General features: G+C 46.8%; 1 protein-coding gene across 1 annotated transcript in view; it reads left to right on the forward strand.

The window, feature by feature from the left end:
- Positions 1-1,583: 1,583 nt before the first annotated feature.
- Positions 1,584-20,492, forward strand: part of stx3a (syntaxin 3a) — a 57,270-nt gene continuing 38,361 nt past the window's right edge. Inside the window, exons 1-8 of the mRNA XM_079265034.1 lie at positions 1,584-1,762; positions 1,842-1,941; positions 2,015-2,089; positions 2,177-2,247; positions 2,342-2,450; positions 4,512-4,585; positions 8,580-8,714; positions 9,074-9,184. Coding sequence (XP_079121160.1) covers positions 1,742-1,762; positions 1,842-1,941; positions 2,015-2,089; positions 2,177-2,247; positions 2,342-2,450; positions 4,512-4,585; positions 8,580-8,714; positions 9,074-9,184 — 696 coding nt within the window. The 5' untranslated portion in view covers positions 1,584-1,741. The remainder of the gene's footprint in view (positions 1,763-1,841; positions 1,942-2,014; positions 2,090-2,176; positions 2,248-2,341; positions 2,451-4,511; positions 4,586-8,579; positions 8,715-9,073; positions 9,185-20,492) is intronic.

Consider the following 20,492-nt stretch of genomic DNA (forward strand, 5'->3'; position numbering starts at 1 on the left):
AGGGCCACTTCAGGGCCACTTCAGGTCCACTTCAGGACCACTTCAGGGCCACTTCAGGTCCACTTCAGGACCACTTCAGGGCCACTTCAGGTCCACTTCAGGACCACTTCAGGGCCACTTCAGGACCACTTCAGGGACTCTTCAGGTCCACTTCAGGGCCACTTCAGGACCACTTCAGGGTCACTTCAGGACCACTTCAGGGACTCTTCAGGTCCACTTCAGGGCCACTTCAGGACCACTTCAGGACCACTTCAGGACCACTTCAGGGACTCTTCAGGTCCACTTCAGGGCCACTTCAGGTCCACTTCAGGGCCCCTTCAGGGCCACTTCAGGACCACTTCAGGGTCACTTCAGGACCCCTTCAGGGACTCTTCAGGACCCCTTCAGGACCACTTCAGGGACACTTCAGGACCACTTCAGGACCACTTCAGGGACACTTCAGGACCACTTCAGGACCACTTTAGGGACTCTTCAGGGACTCTTCAGGACCACTTCAGGACCACTTCAGGACCACTTTAGGGCCACTTCAGGGACTCTTCAGGGCCACTTCAGGACCACTTTAGGGCCACTTCAGGGACTCTTCAGGGCCACTTCAGGGACTCTTCAGGGACTCTTCAGGACCACTTTAGGGCCACTTCAGGGACTCTTCAGGGCCACTTCAGGGACTCTTCAGGGACTCTTCAGGACCACTTCAGGACCACTTCAGGACCACTTCAGGACCACTTTAGGGACTCTTCAGGGACTCTTCAGGACCACTTCAGGACCACTTCAGGACCACTTTAGGGCCACTTCAGGGACTCTTCAGGGCCACTTCAGGACCACTTTAGGGCCACTTCAGGGACTCTTCAGGGACTCTTCAGGACCACTTCAGGACCACTTCAGGGCCACTTCAGGGACTCTTCAGGGCCACTTCAGGGACTCTTCAGGGACTCTTCAGGACCACTTCAGGACCACTTTAGGGCCACTTCAGGACCACTTTAGGGCCACTTCAGGACCACTTCAGGGCCACTTCAGGGACTCTTCAGGACCACTTCAGGACCACTTCAGGGCCACTTCAGGGACTCTTCAGGGCCACTTCAGGGACTCTTCAGGGACTCTTCAGGACCACTTCAGGACCACTTTAGGGCCACTTCAGGACCACTTCAGGACCACTTCAGGACCACTTTAGGGCCACTTCAGGGACTCTTCAGGGCCACTTCAGGACCACTTCAGGGCCTCTTCAGGGCCACTTCAGGGACTCTTCAGGGACTCTTCAGGACCACTTCAGGACCACTTTAGGGCCACTTCAGGACCACTTTAGGGCCACTTCAGGACCACTTCAGGTCCACTTCAGGGACTCTTCAGGGCCACTTCAGGGACTCTTCAGGGCCACTTCAGGACCACTTTAGGGCCACTTCAGGGACTCTTCAGGGCCACTTCAGGACCACTTTAGGGCCACTTCAGGGACTCTTCAGGGCCACTTCAGGGACTCTTCAGGGACTCTTCAGGACCACTTCAGGACCACTTTAGGGCCACTTCAGGGACTCTTCAGGGACTCTTCAGGACCACTTCAGGACCACTTTAGGGCCACTTCAGGGACTCTTCAGGGACTCTTCAGGACCACTTCAGGACCACTTTAGGGCCACTTCAGGGACTCTTCAGGGCTACTCTTATTTCTGTCCTGTGTGTGTAAATGTGTGTCTGACAGAAAAGTGACGCCGGAGGAGACGACGTCGTGGTTCCTGTGGAGAATGAGGCCTTCATGGACGACTTCTTCGCTCAGGTGTTTCCTTTTGTCTGCATCTCTGTGCATCTCCGCAGAAGCGCTGGTTTGTTTCTCACTCTGTACGTGTGCGTTTCAGATTGAGGATATTCGGACCAGTATTGACAAAATTGACGAGAGCGTCACAGAAATAAAGAAACTCTACTCCTCCATCTTGTCAGCGCCCACACCTGACCAGAGTAATGCCTGACTCTCAGTCACACCAAAGGTTTCCGCCTCTTCCCGTTTCCTGAACTCCAGTCTGTGTTTCAGAAACGCAGGACGACGTCGAAGCGCTCACCAACGAGATCAAAAAGTCCGCCAACAACGCCAGAAACAAACTGAAGAGTCAGTGTTTCTCCTTCATTCTAATCCAGTCCTTTACGTCGGCTCATGCTGCGTTTAAGGTCCTGTTCATGTCTGTGTGTCCACCAGGCATCGAGCGGCAGCTGGAGTCAAACAAAGACGAGAGGGCATCAGCCGACATCAGGATACGGAAGTCACAGGTCGGATGTTTCATTCAGCTCATGTTATAAAGCATTAAACATCATGAAAGAAAGAGTTTTAAAAGAAAACAAAACGTGTTTTCCTCTCCGGCAGCACGCCATCCTGGCCAAGAAGTTTGTGGAGGTTATGACAAAATACAACGAGGCTCAGGTTGACTTCAGAGACAAGAGCAAAGGGAGAATCGCCCGGCAGCTGGAGATCAGTGAGCCACTCGTGTTGATGCTTTTAGATGTTTACCTGCTCCAACTGCTGACGGGTGCAAACGCGCCGTGGAAACACACTGCATAAACGGAAACAAACGCAATGAGGAAACGCTAGATTCATGCTCATATCGAGGTGCTCTGACGTTGTCAAAGTCTAAATTATATTGTAGAAGATTAGGTCCAAATGTAAATAAATAGATATATAAAATATTTCTGCTCTCCTCTCCGAGGTCTGTCTGGCAGGTAAAGAATGAGACGACAGGTGTCATGTCGAAAAAAGCACCCTCTGCTGCTTCTCCATGATCACTATGTCCGCTTGGTTGGCCACCACCATTTTATCTGTCTGGATCTGGAAGTCCCAGAGGATCTTAGTCCTCTCCTTCTCCACCACCTTGGGGGGAGTTTCCCAATGGGACTTAGGGGTCTCCAGTCCATATTCTGGACAGATGTTCCTGTACACTATGCAGCTACTTGGTTATGGAGCTCCATGTATTCTTTGCCTGCCAGTATCTTTCACCCTGCTGGATTGTTTCAGGAGCTCCTTTTCATAGTCTGTACCTGGGATCCTGCCTGGTCTGGTAGATCTGGGATCCTGTCTGGTCTGGTAGATCTGGGATCCTGTCTGGTCTGGTAGATCTGGGCTCCTGCCTGGTATAGTAGATCTGGGATCCTGTCTGGTCTGGTAGATCTGGGATCCTGTCTGGTCTGGTAGATCTGGGATCCTGCAGGGTCTGGTAGATCTGGGATCCTGCCTGGTCTGGTAGATCTGGGATCCTGCCTGGTCTGGTAGATCTGGGATCCTGTCTGGTCTGGTAGATCTGGGATCCTGCCTGGTCTGGTAGATCTGGGATCCTGCCTGGTCTGGTAGATCTGGGCTCCTGCCTGGTCTGGTAGACCTGGGCTCCTGCCTGGTCTGGTAGATCTGGGATCCTGTCTGGTCTGGTAGATCTGGGCTCCTGCCTGGTCTGGTAGATCTGGGATCCTGCCTGGTCTGGTAGATCTGGGATCCTGCCTGGTCTGGTAGATCTGGGATCCTGCCTGGTCTGGTAGATCTGGGATCCTGCCTGGTCTGGTAGACCTGGGATCCTGCCTGGTCTGGTAGACCTGGGCTCCTGCCTGGTCTGGTAGATCTGGGATCCTGTCTGGTCTGGTAGATCTGGGATCCTGTCTGGTCTGGTAGATCTGGGATCCTGTCTGGTCTGGTAGATCTGGGATCCTGCCTGGTCTGGTAGATCTGGGATCCTGTCTGGTCTGGTAGACCTGGGATCCTGCCTGGTCTGGTAGATCTGGGATCCTGCCTGGTCTGGTAGATCTGGGATCCTGCCTGGTCTGGTAGATCTGGGATCCTGCCTGGTCTGGTAGATCTGGGATCCTGCCTGGTCTGGTAGATCTGGGATCCTGTCTGGTCTGGTAGATCTGGGATCCTGCAGGGTCTGGTAGATCTGGGATCCTGCCTGGTATGGTAGATCTGGGATCCTGCCTGGTCTGGTAGATCTGGGATCCTGCCTGGTCTGGTAGACCTGGGCTCCTGCCTGGTCTGGTAGATCTGGGATCCTGCCTGGTCTGGTAGACCTGGGATCCTGTCTGGTCTGGTAGACCCTCTCCAGCCATTGATAGGACTTGTTTATATCGGTGATCTGCCGGTGGTACATCCCATGCAGGGGCTTTCCCTCCCATGATGGAGGTTGGATGTTTCATCACATACATAGGCAGTAGAAACTTTGACGACGTTGGAGCAGGGAATATGTTGTGTTTCCTTCTGCAGTTTTGCAGCGTTTTTATCTCCGAAGCGTTCTTGCACCCATCGGCCACCGTATCCAACACACCTGATTAAACTCAAATTTGAACATTTAACACTCGCAGAATGAGGGGAAGGTTCCCACCAGTCCTGCTCCAACGCATTCCTGCCCCAACATACATGATTCACTGGAGCAGTGTTGGGGAACATTGGTCCTCATCCTGCGACGAGTAGACGTTCAACTTTGATTGAATTAAGCGTGTTCTCTGAATCCTGAGTTGGTTTTCAGCTCCTCCATAACTATTGTCTACATCCTCCACAGCTGGAAAAGCAACAACCGACGAGGAGCTGGAGGAGATGCTGGAGGGGGGAAATGCTGCCGTGTTTACTGCCGGGGTGAGGCTCACCACAGGCACGCTACACACACACACACACACACACACACACACACACACGTTTACATCCGTTTCTGTTTTCCATTCAACGCATCCTGTTCCTCCAGATCCAGGTGTGGTTCTGTTTCCGGTGTAGATGTGTGTGTGTGTGATTCCAGTCTTACACACACAAACAGCTATAGTCTGCTGGCGCTGCCATGACAACAGGGCCTGCTTGTTGACGTTGCTATGACAACAGAGACATTCTATGACTCCTGCATCACTCGGAAACAGTCGCAGCTCACCAATGAGCGGGGGCTGAAAGAACTCCTCGAACAACGGCGCACTGTTCGCAAACAAAGAGTCGCATGAAAACAATTCTTGAAGCTTGAGCGCCAGAAGGGTTGGAGGAACGTTCAGGTGTCATTTATTTTACGCTAATGTGAACTGAATTTAAGCGGCAGCCAATTAAAAACAGAGGTTTGGCCTGAAAATTAGCTTAAAATGGGAAAAATTGGACTTCCTGATGGTTGGAGCAACGTAGCGCAAAATGGGAACGTTGCAGCCGAAGTCCATTAGAACTAAACGTAAACTGATATGTTTTCATTTCTAGTTTCTGTACATACAGGTTCAACCGTGAGCTGGGGACACATTCGTTAGAGAAGAATCATATCATATCAAATCAAATCGTATCGTATCGTATCGTATCGTATCAAATCGTATCGTATCGTATCGCATCGCATCGCATCAAATCGTATCGTATCGTATCGCATCGCATCGCATCAAATCGTATCGTATCAAATCGTGTCATATCAAATCGTATCGTATCGTATCGCATCGCATCAAATCGTATCGTATCAAATCGTGTCATATCAAATCGTATCGTATCGTATCGTATCGTATCGCATCGTATCATATATCAAATCGTATCATATTAAACGTTTTTGTGTTTTAGCAGATGACTGTAAATGTACTAGAAGTATATTCTAACCCTGTCACCAGCCAGGACTAGTGAAAATGTTTATACTTTTTCCATTAACTGTACAAATATTCATGATTTAAGGTGTTAATTTTTTCATGTTATTTTTTATTGTAAGAAACATGGTTTGTTGGGATTTCAATGTGTAACAGTTGCTTATAGTGAAATAATAAAGAGCTGCAATCCCCCCAAACCCTCCCCCCCCAACTCCCACCACCAACATGACTCCTTAACCAATGTCTCCAAATGAATGTAGATAATGATAAATGAGTAGAATAAAATATAAAATTATTTAATAAACACTGACTTGATATGGATGTGAGGAAATGATATCTATGGGATCCAACCAGAGGAAAGGAAGGAAGGAACACTGGAGTTCAAACAGCTGTTAAAAATCTTAAGAAATGAGAAGAACAAATAAGAGCAACAAGACATACAAAGGACCTCATAAAAGAAATGTTAAAAGATAAAGAAAATAATATAAATAGAAATAAAAGAAAGAAATAGAAACTAAGATCCAATAAAAAATTTCAGTTAAAAGCGAAGCTAAAACAGTTTTGAGCCTCTTTCTAAAAACATCAGCCGTCTCTGCGGCCCTGAGGCGCTCCGGCAGGATGTTTCACAGTCCAGAGCCGGAATAATGGAAAGCAGCCTCACCGTAGGTTTTAGTCCGGCACAACTAAAGGCCGGCACCAGAGGACCTCAGGAACAACTAAAGGCCGGCACCAGAAGACCTCAGGAACAACTAAAGGCCGGCACCAGAGGACCTCAGAAACAACTAAAGGCCGGCACCAGAGGACCTCAGGAACAACTAAAGGCCGGTACCAGAAGACCTCAGGAACAACTAAAGGCCGGTACCAGAGGACCTCAGGAACAACTAAAGGCCGGCACCAGAGGACCTCAGGAACAACTAAAGGCCGGCACCAGAAGACCTCAGGAACAACTAAAGGCCGGCACCAGAGGACCTCAGGAACAACTAAAGGCCGGTACCAGAAGACCTCAGGAACAACTAAATGCCGGTACCAGAGGACCTCAGGAACAACTAAATGCCGGTACCAGAGGACCTCAGGAACAACTAAATGCCGGCACCAGAAGACCTCAGGAACAACTAAAGGCCGGTACCAGAGGACCTCAGGAACAACTAAATGCCGGTACCAGAAGACCTCAGGAACAACTAAAGGCCGGTACCAGAGGACCTCAGGAACAACTAAATGCCGGTACCAGAGGACCTCAGGAACAACTAAAGGCCGGCACCAGAAGACCTCAGGAAAAACTAAAGGCCGGCACCAGAGGACCTCAGGAACAACTAAAGGCCGGCACCAGAAGACCTCAGGAACAACTAAAGGCCGGCACCAGAGGACCTCAGGAACAACTAAATGCCGGTACCAGAGGACCTCAGGAACAACTAAATGCCGGTACCAGAAGACCTCAGGAACAACTAAAGGCCGGCACCAGAGGACCTCAGGAACAACTAAAGGCCGGCACCAGAAGACATCAGGAACAACTAAATGCCGGTACCAGAAGACCTCAGGAACAACTAAAGGCCGGCACCAGAAGACCTCAGGAACAACTAAATGCCGGTACCAGAGGAGCTCAGGAACAACTAAATGCCGGCACCAGAAGACCTCAGGAACAACTAAAGGCCGGCACCAGAAGACCTCAGGAACAACTAAATGCCGGTACCAGAGGAGCTCAGGAACAACTAAATGCCGGTACCAGAGGAGCTCAGGAACAACTAAATGCCGGTACCAGAAGACCTCAGGAACAACTAAATGCCGGTACCAGAGGAGCTCAGGAACAACTAAATGCCGGTACCAGAGGAGCTCAGGAACAACTAAATGCCGGTACCAGAAGACCTCAGGAACAACTAAAGGCTGGCACCAGAAGACCTCAGGAACAACTAAATGCCGGCACCAGAGGACCTCAGGAACAACTAAAGGCCGGTACCAGAGGACCTCAGGAACAACTAAATGCCGGTACCAGAAGACCTCAGGAACAACTAAAGGCCGGCACCAGAAGACATCAGGAACAACTAAATGCCGGTACCAGAAGACCTCAGGAACAACTAAAGGCCGGCACCAGAAGACCTCAGGAACAACTAAATGCCGGTACCAGAGGAGCTCAGGAACAACTAAATGCCGGTACCAGAGGACCTCAGGAACAACTAAATGCCGGTACCAGAGGACCTCAGGAACAACTAAAGGCCGGCACCAGAAGACCTCAGGAACAACTAAATGCCGGTACCAGAAGACCTCAGGAACAACTAAAGGCCGGCACCAGAAGACCTCAGGAACAACTAAATGCCGGTACCAGAGGAGCTCAGGAACAACTAAATGCCGGCACCAGAAGACCTCAGGAACAACTAAATGCCGGCACCAGAAGACCTCAGGAACAACTAAAGGCCGGTACCAGAAGACCTCAACGTCTGCAAGGCTCACAATTATGAAGTAGGTCAGATAAATAAGAAAGCCAAAAACCATTTAGACATTTTTAAACAACTAAAAGAATCTTAAAATCATTCCTCAAACATACAGAAAGCCAAAGCAAACATTTTAAAAATCATAAAAGATCATAAAAATCAAAACCATAAAAGATATGAAAATGTCTTCTCGGTAAGTCAAAGTTTTATAATTTATAACGAGTTTAAACACTGAATGGTGTTTGTAGGTGAACGTAGGCCTGAGCTGTGACTTTCTAAAGTGGGCTGGCTTTCTGGCTCCTTTTGGCCTAATCCCTTTCGCTCAGATGGGAAAAGGTGCGTTTGCTTTAGAACGACATAAACTGGTCTCCTAGCAACAATCATTGACTGGCAGCTGATGGTGAACATCATGTCCAGTTACCCCAGATTTTTCACGGTGAAATGGGATGTGGTTCTTGGTGTGGTGATGGTGGAGTTTAGGGTCCACTGGGAGATGGTTGGACAGACCACCATCGTCCAGCGTGGAAGACATGGCGCCGGCCTGGCTGTCCAGAACATATCGGGTGTTCTCTTCACGTTCACTCTGACATTTCCTCGTGTCTTTATTGGTTTTCTTAGATCACAGAGTCTAAGATCAACCAGCAGGCCCTCAATGAGATTGAAGCTCGCCATAAAGACATCATGAGGCTGGAAAGCAGCATCAAGGAGCTCCATGACATGTTTGTTGATATCGCTATGCTGGTGGAAAACCAGGTATGTACAGCCATAACACCTGAGGAATGTGTGAGACAGTTCTCTCGGCTCTATCCCCTGGTAAACCTGATTCTTCCTTATAATAAATCCTGGTAAATACTTTTATTTTCTACCTGATGAACATGTTGGATGAAGCAGAGTTTATTAAAAATAGCAAAATGGTACAAAATGCTTCTGCACCTAACTCAGGTTTTACTTTCATATTTATTATAAAACCAGTTAGAAAACAACGTGAAACTCATTCTAGCATCTGGAATGACTGGTGGATTTCCTCCAATCAGAAGCCTCCTCTGCTCTCAGTGTAAATGATGATAATGACACCTGGTCACCTGTTATACATCTCCATGTTCTCCTCTCAGGGTGGAATGATTGACAGGATTGAGAGTAACATGGACCAATCAGTGGGCTTCGTGGAGAGAGCCGTGGCCGACACCAAGAAGGCGGCCAAGTTCCAGCAGGAGGCCCGGAGGGTGAGTCAGCAGAACACAGCCAATCACAGAGATGGTGGTGATGATGATTATTTTGAAAATGATCATTATGATGGTAGTGATGATGATGATTCAGTCATTAACCGATTCGTCCGATGAAGGGTCATGGGACCTGGAGCCTATCCCAGCTGGCTTTGGGTGAAAGGGTACCAGTCCATCGCAGGACCACACAGAGACACACAACCACTCACACACACTCCTACAGATGACAGTAACCAGTTAGGGAGGAGGAAGCTATAGAACACAGAGAGAACCCACGCATACACGGGGAGAACATGTGAACTCCACACAGAAAGGCCACTGCCCAAACCTCGCCCCAGCCGAGGATCAAACCAGCAACCTATTTGTTGTGAGGCCCAATAATGATGATTTTGAAAGTTAAATTATATTTTATAGATTTTTTTCAGACAGGTCAAAATACTTGTACAATTGTAAACATGCCTACATATATGTACACATACATATACCTACATATATACATACACATACTTACATGCATCCCTTCATATATAGAGAGACCCATGTCCTCAGTCCAAAAGTCCAAAAGGGGAATGGAGAAGTGAAACTTATTATCAGTGATGATGATGATGGTAGTCATGACGATGATGGTTACAATGAAAACTTCATACAAATATCTTCACCAACTTCATACCCTTGAAGCCACCGAACATTGAAGCCAAACCAGATTTATTTCACGTGGAAAACAAGTCTAAATGGAACAAACGACCCAGCTTGTGGTTCAGGGTCTGGTCATGTTACACATAGACTGCCGCGGTTCTGCAGAACCAGGACCAGCAGAACCGCGGCCTGGTGAAACCCCTGCAGAACCAGGACCGGCAGAACCGCGGCCTGGTGAAACCCCTGCAGAACCAGGACCGGCAGAACTGCTTATAGTCACCCTTTGCGCCCCCTGGTGGTCACATGGCTTCACAACATCCCTGCAAAAGGAAAACTGCTGATTCTGAATCCTGAAAAATGTCAAATATAACTACTCTTAAATGATTGACAGCATTAAATAATAAATTATTTAAAAGTTTAAAAAGTGAGATTTAAGGAGTTTTTTTGCCTTCTTGCTACCCAGAGGGAGAATAATTCCAACGCATTCAAAAACATTTAGTTGTAAATGTCTGTCATTTAAAAGACTTCTCCGTATGTTTATTATATTTCTTTTAAATAAATGATAAAAAGAAACAATCTGGGATTTGGAGGGTTACAAGCCTTCTTTGTGTGATTTATGGGAAAAGATGGGAAAAAATGTGATAAATTTAAGGCAGTTTTTACATATTTTAGGCCAACGTCAGCAAACGAGATCAATCTGATGAGGAAAGAAATGAAGAATATTTTACTTCCCCTTAGAGCAAAAAGTAGCTAAACATGCTAAAAACATGGTAAAATCAGTCTCTCGCTGGTATTGCACACATTGTTTGTTAAGGAGTCTTCAGTGTTGCCTCAGAAACTTCAACTATCTGCCAGAAAGCAGCAGGTTGAAGAGGCTACGACGGGACTGTAATGGATCAAGGAGGAACCACTTTACCCTGATGAGTACCATCAGTGATGTCTACCGGGGGTGGGCAGGGGGCGGCTTTTATGACCCCTCCAGGCGTCACTTCCTGGGACTTTTCAGGAAGTACAGTCTGCTCAGCTTGGCGCGCTATAGCCATGTCAGGTTGTCAGTCCCGTGAACACCCAGAAACCTGAAGGAGACCCTCTCCACACACGTTAAGGAACGTTTCTGCTCGCTTACGTACGTAGATGAGGACGTCAGTTTCAGATGTTGTCATATGTCTCCGTCCTCATGCTAACCATGCATCTTTCATGTAGTCATGTTGTTCAGTCAGTTCTTCCACCAGGGGGCAGTGCGGAGTTTAGAGTTCTGACAGCGGTTAGCAGCGTTAACACCGTGCTACAATGTTGTTTACAACCGTCCAAAAACACCAGAAGAGAAACACAAAGTTTTTTCCTGTTCTTAACTTCTTCCCGTTCCCCTTCTTCTTCTCTGACTGTGTCAGCTCGACAACTCAGCACTGCCCCTGGTGGTTTCTGGTGGTTTTGCTCTATTGTTTTTGTCAAGTGACTGATAGCTAAGCTGCTTGAAAATGGACCAAATTACATACATGACTGATGCAGAAGACGGCTGAAACTGTCCTTCTGTCTGTGTTTCGATCGTCTGTTTCTTTATCGTCTACGTTTCCATCATCTACTTTTCCATCGTCTACTTTTCCATCATCTACGTTTCCATCGTCTGCGTTTCCATCATCTACTTTTCCATCGTCTACGTTTCCATCGTCTGTTTCTTTATCGTCTCCATTTCCATCATCTGCGTTTCCATCGTCTGATTCTTTATCGTCTCCATTTCCATCATCTGCATTTCCATCACCTGCGTTTCCATCGTCTGTGTTTCCACAGTCTGTTTCCATCGTCTGCATTTCCATCGTCTGCGTTTCCATCATCTGCGTTTCCATCATCTCCGTTTCCACCGTCTGTGTTTTCATCGTCTGCATTTCCATCGTCTGCGTTTCCATCGTCTCCGTTTCCATCGTCTGCGTTTCCATCGTCTGCGTTTCCATCATCTGTGTTTCCATCATCTGCGTTTCCATCATCTCCGTTTCCATCGTCTGCGTTTCCATCTTCTGTGTTTTCATCATCTGCGTTTCCATCGTCTGTGTTTCCATCATCTGCATTTCCATCGTCTGTGTTTCCATCATCTGCGTTTCCATCTTCTGTGTTTTCATCGTCTGCGTTTCCATCGTCTGTTTCTTTATCGTCTCCATTTCCATCGTCTGCGTTTCCATCATCTCCGTTTCGATCGTCTGCGTTTCCATCGTCTCCGTTTCCACCGTGTGTTTCCATCTTCTGTGTTTTCATCGTCTGCGTTTCCATCGTCTGTGTTTCCATCATCTACATTTTCATCGTCTGCGTTTCCATCATTTGTGTTTCCATTGTCTGCGTTTCCATCGTCTGGGTTTCCATCGTCTGGGTTTCCATCGTCTGCGTTTCCATCGTTTGTGTTTCCATCGTCTGCGTTTCCATCGTCTGGGTTTCCATCGTCTCCATTTCCATCGTCTGCGTTTCCATCGTCTGTGTTTCCACCGTCTGTGTTTTCATCGTCTCCATTTCTATCGTCTGCGTTTCCATCGTCTGTTTCTTTATCGTCTCCATTTCCATCATCTGCGTTTCCATCGTCTCCATTTCCATCATCTGCGTTTCCATCGTCTGTTTTCATCGTCTGCGTTTCCACCGTCTGTTTCTTTATCGTCTCCATTTTCATCGTCTGCGTTTCCATCGTCTGCGTTTCCACCGTCTGTTTCTTTATTGTCTCCATTTTCATCGTCTGCGTTTCCATCGTCTGTGTTTTCATCGTCTGCATTTCCATCGTCTCCGTTTCCACAGTCTGCGTTTCCACCGTCTGCGTTTCCATCGTCTCAGTTTCCACCCTCTGTGTTTCCATCATCTACATTTCCATCATCTGCGTTACTATTGTCTGCGTTTCCATCGTCTGTTTCTTTATCGTCTCCATTTCCATCGTCTCTGTTTCCATCATCTGTTTTTTATCGTCTCCATTTTCATCGTCTGCGTTTCCATCGTCTGCGTTTCCATCATCTGCGTTTCCATCATCTGTGTCTTTATCGTCTCCATTTTCATCCTCTACGTTTCCATCGTCCGTGTTTCCATCGTCTGGGTTTCCATCGTCTGGGTTTCCATCATCTGCGTTTCCATCGTCTTTTTCTTTATCGTCTCCATTTCCATCATCTGCGTTTCCATCGTCTCCATTTCCATCCTCTGCATTTCCATCGTCTGTGTTTCATCCGTCTGTGTTTTCATCGTCTCCATTTCCACCGTCTCCGTTTCCATCATCTGCGTTTCCATCGTCTGGGTTTCCATCGTCTTTTTCTTTATCGTCTCCATTTCCATCATCTGCGTTTCCATCGTCTGCGTTTCCATCGTCTTTTTCTTTATCATCTCCATTTCCATCATCTGCGTTTCCATCGTCTCCATTTCCATCCTCTGCGTTTCCATCGTCTGTGTTTCGACCGTTTGTGTTTTCATCGTCTCCATTTCCATCGTCTGTGTTTCCACCATCTGTGTTTTCATCGTCTCAATTTCCATCGTCTGCGTTTCCATCGTCTCCGTTTCCACCGTCTGTGTTTCCATCGTCTGCGTTTCCACCGTCTGTGTTTTCATCATCTCCATTTCCATCGTCTGTGTTTCCACCATCTGTGTTTTCATCGTCTCAATTTCCATCGTCTGCGTTTCCATCGTCTCCGTTTCCACCGTCTGTGTTTTCATCGTCTCCATTTCCATCGTCTGTGTTTCCACCATCTGCGTTTTCATCGTCTCAATTTCCATCGTCTGCGTTTTCATCGTCTCAATTTCCATCGTCTGCGTTTCCATCGTCTGCGTTTCCATCGTCTCCGTTTCCACCGTCTGCGTTTCCATCATCTACATTTCCATCGTTTGCGTTTCCATCATCTGCGTTTCCATCGTTTGTGTTTCCATCATCTACATTTCCATCGTTTGCGTTTCCATCATCTGCGTTTCCATTGTCTGCGTTTCCATCGTCTGTTTCTTTAACGTCTCCATTTTCATCATCTGCGTTTCCATCATCTACATTTCCATCGTTTGCGTTTCCATCATCTGCGTTTCCATCGTCTGCGTTTCCATCGTCTGTTTCTTTATCATCTCCATTTTCATCATCTGCGTTTCCATCATCTACATTTCCATCATTTGCGTTTCCATCATCTGCGTTTCCACCGTCTGTGTTTTCATCGTCTCCATTTCCATCGTCTGCGTTTCCACCGTCTGTGTTTCCATCGTCTGCGTTTCCAACGTCTGTGTTTTCATCGTCTCAATTTCCATCGTCTGCGTTTCCATCGTCTCCGTTTCTACCGTCTGTTTCCATCGTCTGCGTTTCCATCGTCTGCGTTTCCATCGTCTCCGTTTCCACCGTTTGTGTTTCCATCATCTACATTTCCATCGTTTGCGTTTCCATCATCTGCGTTTCCATCGTCTGCGTTTCCATTGTCTGCGTTTCCATCGTCTACATTTCCATCGTTTGCGTTTCCATCATCTGCGTTTCCATCGTCTGCGTTTCCATCGTCTGTTTCTTTATCGTCTCCATTTTCATCATCTGCGTTTCCATCATCTACATTTCCATCATTTGCGTTTCCATCATCTGCGTTTCCATCGTCTGCGTTTCCATCGTCTGTTTCTTTATCGTCTCCATTTTCATCATCTGCGTTTCCATCATCTACATTTCCATCATTTGCGTTTCCATCATCTGCGTTTCTATCGTCTGCGTTTCCATCGTCTGTTTCTTTATCGTCTCCATTTTCATCCTCTGCGTTTCCATCGTCTCCATTTCCATTATTTGCGTTTCCATCATCTCCATTTCCATCGTCTGCGTTTCCATCGTCTGCATTTCCATCATCTCCATTTCCATCGTCTCCATTTCCACCGTCTGTGTTTCCATCTTCTGTGTTTTCATCGTCTGCGTTTCCATCGTCTGTTTCTTTATCGTCTCCATTTTCATCGTCTGCGTTTCCATTGTCTGTGTTTCCATCGTCTCAATTTCCATCATCTGCGTTTCCATCGTCTCCGTTTCCACAGTCTGCGTTTCCATCGTCTGCGTTTCCATCGTCTCCGTTTCCACCGTCTGTGTTTCCATCATCTGCGTTTCCATCGTCTGTGTTTTCATCGTCTGCATTTCCATCGTCTCCGTTTCCACAGTCTGCGTTTCCATCATCTGCGTTTCCATCGTCTGTGTTTTCATCGTCTGCATTTCCATCGTCTCCGTTTCCACAGTCTGCGTTTCCACCGTCTGCGTTTCCATCGTCTCAGTTTCCACCCTCTGTGTTTCCATCATCTACATTTCCATCATCTGCGTTACTATTGTCTGCGTTTCCATCGTCTGTTTCTTTATCGTCTCCATTTCCATCGTCTCTGTTTCCATCATGTTTTTTATCGTCTCCATTTTCATCGTCTGCGTTTCCATCGTCTGCGTTTCCATCATCTGCGTTTCCATCATTTGCGTTTCCATCATCTGTGTCTTTATCGTCTCCATTTTCATCGTCTACGTTTCCATCGTCCGTGTTTCCATCGTCTGTGTTTCCATCGTCTGGGTTTCCATCGTCTGGGTTTCCATCATCTGCGTTTCCATCATCTGCGTTTCCATCGTCTTTTTCTTTATCGTCTCCATTTCCATCATCTGCGTTTCCATCGTCTCCATTTCCATCCTCTGCATTTCCATCATCTGCGTTTCCATCTTCTGTGTTTTCATCGTCTGCGTTTCCATCGTCTGTTTCTTTATCGTCTCCATTTCCATCGTCTGCGTTTCCATCATCTCCGTTTCGATCGTCTGCGTTTCCATCGTCTCTGTTTCCACCGTGTGTTTCCATCTTCTGTGTTTTCATCGTCTGCGTTTCCATCGTCTGTGTTTCCATCATCTACATTTTCATCGTCTGCGTTTCCATCATTTGTGTTTCCATTGTCTGCGTTTCCATCGTCTGGGTTTCCATCGTCTGGGTTTCCATCGTCTGCGTTTCCATCGTTTGTGTTTCCATCGTCTGCGTTTCCATCGTCTGGGTTTCCATCGTCTCCATTTCCATCGTCTGCGTTTCCATCGTCTGTGTTTCCACCGTCTGTGTTTTCATCGTCTCCATTTCTATCGTCTGCGTTTCCATCGTCTGTTTCTTTATCGTCTCCATTTCCATCATCTGCGTTTCCATCGTCTCCATTTCCATCATCTGCGTTTCCATCGTCTGTTTTCATCGTCTGCGTTTCCACCGTCTGTTTCTTTATCGTCTCCATTTTCATCGTCTGCGTTTCCATCGTCTGCGTTTCCACCGTCTGTTTCTTTATTGTCTCCATTTTCATCATCTGCGTTTCCATCGTCTGTGTTTTCATCGTCTGCATTTCCATCGTCTCCGTTTCCACAGTCTGCGTTTCCACCGTCTGCGTTTCCATCGTCTCAGTTTCCACCCTCTGTGTTTCCATCATCTACATTTCCATCATCTGCGTTACTATTGTCTGCGTTTCCATCGTCTGTTTCTTTATCGTCTCCATTTCCATCGTCTCTGTTTCCATCATCTGTTTTTTATCGTCTCCATTTTCATCGTCTGCGTTTCCATCGTCTGCGTTTCCATCATCTGTGTCTTTATCGTCTCCATTTTCATCCTCTACGTTTCCATCGTCCGTGTTTCCATCGTCTGGGTTTCTATCGTCTGGGTTTCCATCATCTGCGTTTCCATCGTCTTTTTCTTTATCGTCTCCATTTCCATCATCTGCGTTTCCATCGTCTCCATTTCCATCCTCTGCATTTCCATCCTCTGCATTTCCATCGTCTGTGTTTCATCCGTCTGTGTTTTCATCGTCTCCATTTCCACCGTCTCCGTTTCCATCATCTGCGTTTCCATCATCTGGGTTTCCATCGTCTTTTTCTTTATCGTCTCCATTTCCATCATCTGCGTTTCCATCGTCTGCGTTTCCATCGTCTTTTTCTTTATCATCTCCATTTCCATCATCTGCGTTTCCATCGTCTCCATTTCCATCCTCTGCGTTTCCATCGTCTGTGTTTCGACCGTTTGTGTTTTCATCGTCTCCATTTCCATCGTCTGCGTTTCCATCGTCTCCGTTTCCACCGTCTGTGTTTTCATCGTCTCCATTTCCATCGTCTGTTTCCACCATCTGCGTTTTCATCGTCTCAATTTCCATCGTCTGCGTTTTCATCGTCTCAATTTCCATCGTCTGCGTTTCCATCGTCTGCGTTTCCATCGTCTGCGTTTCCATCGTCTCCGTTTCCACCGTCTGCGTTTCCATCATCTACATTTCCATCGTTTGCGTTTCCATCATCTGCGTTTCCATCGTTTGTGTTTCCATCATCTACATTTCCATCGTTTGCGTTTCCATCATCTGCGTTTCCATCATCTGCGTTTCCATTGTCTGCGTTTCCATCGTCTGTTTCTTTAACGTCTCCATTTTCATCATCTGCGTTTCCATCATCTACATTTCCATCGTTTGCGTTTCCATCATCTGCGTTTCCATCGTCTGCGTTTCCATCGTCTGTTTCTTTATCATCTCCATTTTCATCATCTGCGTTTCCATCATCTACATTTCCATCATTTGCGTTTCCATCATCTGCGTTTCCACCGTCTGTGTTTTCATCGTCTCCATTTCCATCGTCTGCGTTTCCACCGTCTGTGTTTCCATCGTCTGCGTTTCCAACGTCTGTGTTTTCATCGTCTCCATTTCCATCGTCTGTGTTTCCACCATCTGTGTTTTCATCGTCTCAATTTCCATCGTCTGCGTTTCCATCGTCTCCGTTTCTACCGTCTGTTTCCATCGTCTGCGTTTCCATCGTCTCCGTTTCCACCGTTTGTGTTTCCATCATCTACATTTCCATCGTTTGCGTTTCCATCATCTGCGTTTCCATCGTCTGCGTTTCCATTGTCTGCGTTTCCATCGTCTGTTTCTTTATCGTCTCCATTTTCATCATCTGCGTTTCCATCATCTACATTTCCATCGTTTGCGTTTCCATCATCTGCGTTTCCATCGTCTGCGTTTCCATCGTCTGTTTCTTTATCGTCTCCATTTTCATCATCTGCGTTTCCATCATCTACATTTCCATCGTTTGCGTTTCCATCATCTGCGTTTCCATCGTCTGCGTTTCCATCGTCTGTTTCTTTATCGTCTCCATTTTCATCCTCTGCGTTTCCATCGTCTCCATTTCCATTATTTGCGTTTCCATCATCTCCATTTCCATCGTCTGCGTTTCCATCGTCTGCATTTCCATCATCTCCATTTCCATCGTCTCCATTTCCACCGTCTGTGTTTCCATCTTCTGTGTTTTCATCGTCTGCGTTTCCATCGTCTGTTTCTTTATCGTCTCCATTTTCATCGTCTGCGTTTCCATTGTCTGTGTTTCCATCGTCTCAATTTCCATCATCTGCGTTTCCATCGTCTCCGTTTCCACAGTCTGCGTTTCCATCGTCTGCGTTTCCATCGTCTCCGTTTCCACCGTCTGTGTTTCCATCATCTGCGTTTCCATCGTCTGTGTTTTCATCGTCTGCATTTCCATCGTCTCCGTTTCCACAGTCTGCGTTTCCACCGTCTGCGTTTCCATCGTCTCAGTTTCCACCCTCTGTGTTTCCATCATCTACATTTCCATCATCTGCGTTACTATTGTCTGCGTTTCCATCGTCTGTTTCTTTATCGTCTCCATTTCCATCGTCTCTGTTTCCATCATGTTTTTTATCGTCTCCATTTTCATCGTCTGCGTTTCCATCGTCTGCGTTTCCATCATCTGCGTTTCCATCATTTGCGTTTCCATCATCTGTGTCTTTATCGTCTCCATTTTCATCGTCTACGTTTCCATCGTCCGTGTTTCCATCGTCTGTGTTTCCATCGTCTGGGTTTCCATCGTCTGGGTTTCCATCATCTGCGTTTCCATCATCTGCGTTTCCATCGTCTTTTTCTTTATCGTCTCCATTTCCATCATCTGCGTTTCCATCGTCTCCATTTCCATCCTCTGCATTTCCATCATCTGCGTTTCCATCTTCTGTGTTTTCATCGTCTGCGTTTCCATCGTCTGTTTCTTTATCGTCTCCATTTCCATCGTCTGCGTTTCCATCATCTCCGTTTCGATCGTCTGCGTTTCCATCGTCTCCGTTTCCACCGTGTGTTTCCATCTTCTGTGTTTTCATCGTCTGCGTTTCCATCGTCTGTGTTTCCATCATCTACATTTCCATCGTTTGCGTTTCCATCATCTGCGTTTCCATCGTCTGCGTTTCCATCGTCTGTTTCTTTATCATCTCCATTTTCATCATCTGCGTTTCCATCATCTACATTTCCATCATTTGCGTTTCCATCATCTGCGTTTCCACCGTCTGTGTTTTCATCGTCTCCATTTCCATCGTCTGCGTTTCCACCGTCTGTGTTTCCATCGTCTGCGTTTCCAACGTCTGTGTTTTCATCGTCTCCATTTCCATCGTCTGTGTTTCCACCATCTGTGTTTTCATCGTCTCAATTTCCATCGTCTGCGTTTCCATCGTCTCCGTTTCTACCGTCTGTTTCCATCGTCTGCGTTTCCATCGTCTCCGTTTCCACCGTTTGTGTTTCCATCATCTACATTTCCATCGTTTGCGTTTCCATCATCTGCGTTTCCATCGTCTGCGTTTCCATTGTCTGCGTTTCCATCGTCTGTTTCTTTATCGTCTCCATTTTCATCATCTGCGTTTCCATCATCTACATTTCCATCGTTTGCGTTTCCATCATCTGCGTTTCCATCGTCTGCGTTTCCATCGTCTGTTTCTTTATCGTCTCCATTTTCATCATCTGCGTTTCCATCATCTACATTTCCATCGTTTGCGTTTCCATCATCTGCGTTTCCATCGTCTGCGTTTCCATCGTCTGCATTTCCATCGTCTCCGTTTCCACAGTCTGCGTTTCCACCGTCTGCGTTTCCATCGTCTCAGTTTCCACCCTCTGTGTTTCCATCATCTACATTTCCATCATCTGCGTTACTATTGTCTGCGTTTCCATCGTCTGTTTCTTTATCGTCTCCATTTCCATCGTCTCTGTTTCCATCATGTTTTTTATCGTCTCCATTTTCATCGTCTGCGTTTCCATCGTCTGCGTTTCCATCATCTGCGTTTCCATCATTTGCGTTTCCATCATCTGTGTCTTTATCGTCTCCATTTTCATCGTCTACGTTTCCATCGTCCGTGTTTCCATCGTCTGTGTTTCCATCGTCTGGGTTTCCATCGTCTGGGTTTCCATCATCTGCGTTTCCATCATCTGCGTTTCCATCGTCTTTTTCTTTATCGTCTCCATTTCCATCGTCTGCGTTTCCATCGTTTGTTTCTTTATCGTCTCCATTTTCATCATCTGCGTTTCCATCATCTACATTTCCATCATTTGCGTTTCCATCATCTGCGTTTCCATCGTCTGCGTTTCCATCGTCTGTTTCTTTATCGTCTCCATTTTCATCATCTGCGTTTCCATCATCTACATTTCCATCATTTGCGTTTCCATCATCTGCGTTTCTATCGTCTGCGTTTCCATCGTCTGTTTCTTTATCGTCGCCATTTTCATCCTCTGCGTTTCCATCGTCTCCATTTCCATTATTTGCGTTTCCATCATCTCCATTTCCATCGTCTGCGTTTCCATCGTCTGCATTTCCATCATCTCCATTTCCATCGTCTCCATTTCCACCGTCTGTGTTTCCATCTTCTGTGTTTTCATCGTCTGCGTTTCCATCGTCTGTTTCTTTATCGTCTCCATTTTCATCGTCTGC

The sequence above is a fragment of the Telmatherina bonti genome (genome assembly GCF_933228915.1).
Source record: "Telmatherina bonti genome assembly, chromosome: 3".
In the NCBI taxonomy this organism is placed as follows: Eukaryota; Metazoa; Chordata; class Actinopteri; order Atheriniformes; family Telmatherinidae; genus Telmatherina; species Telmatherina bonti.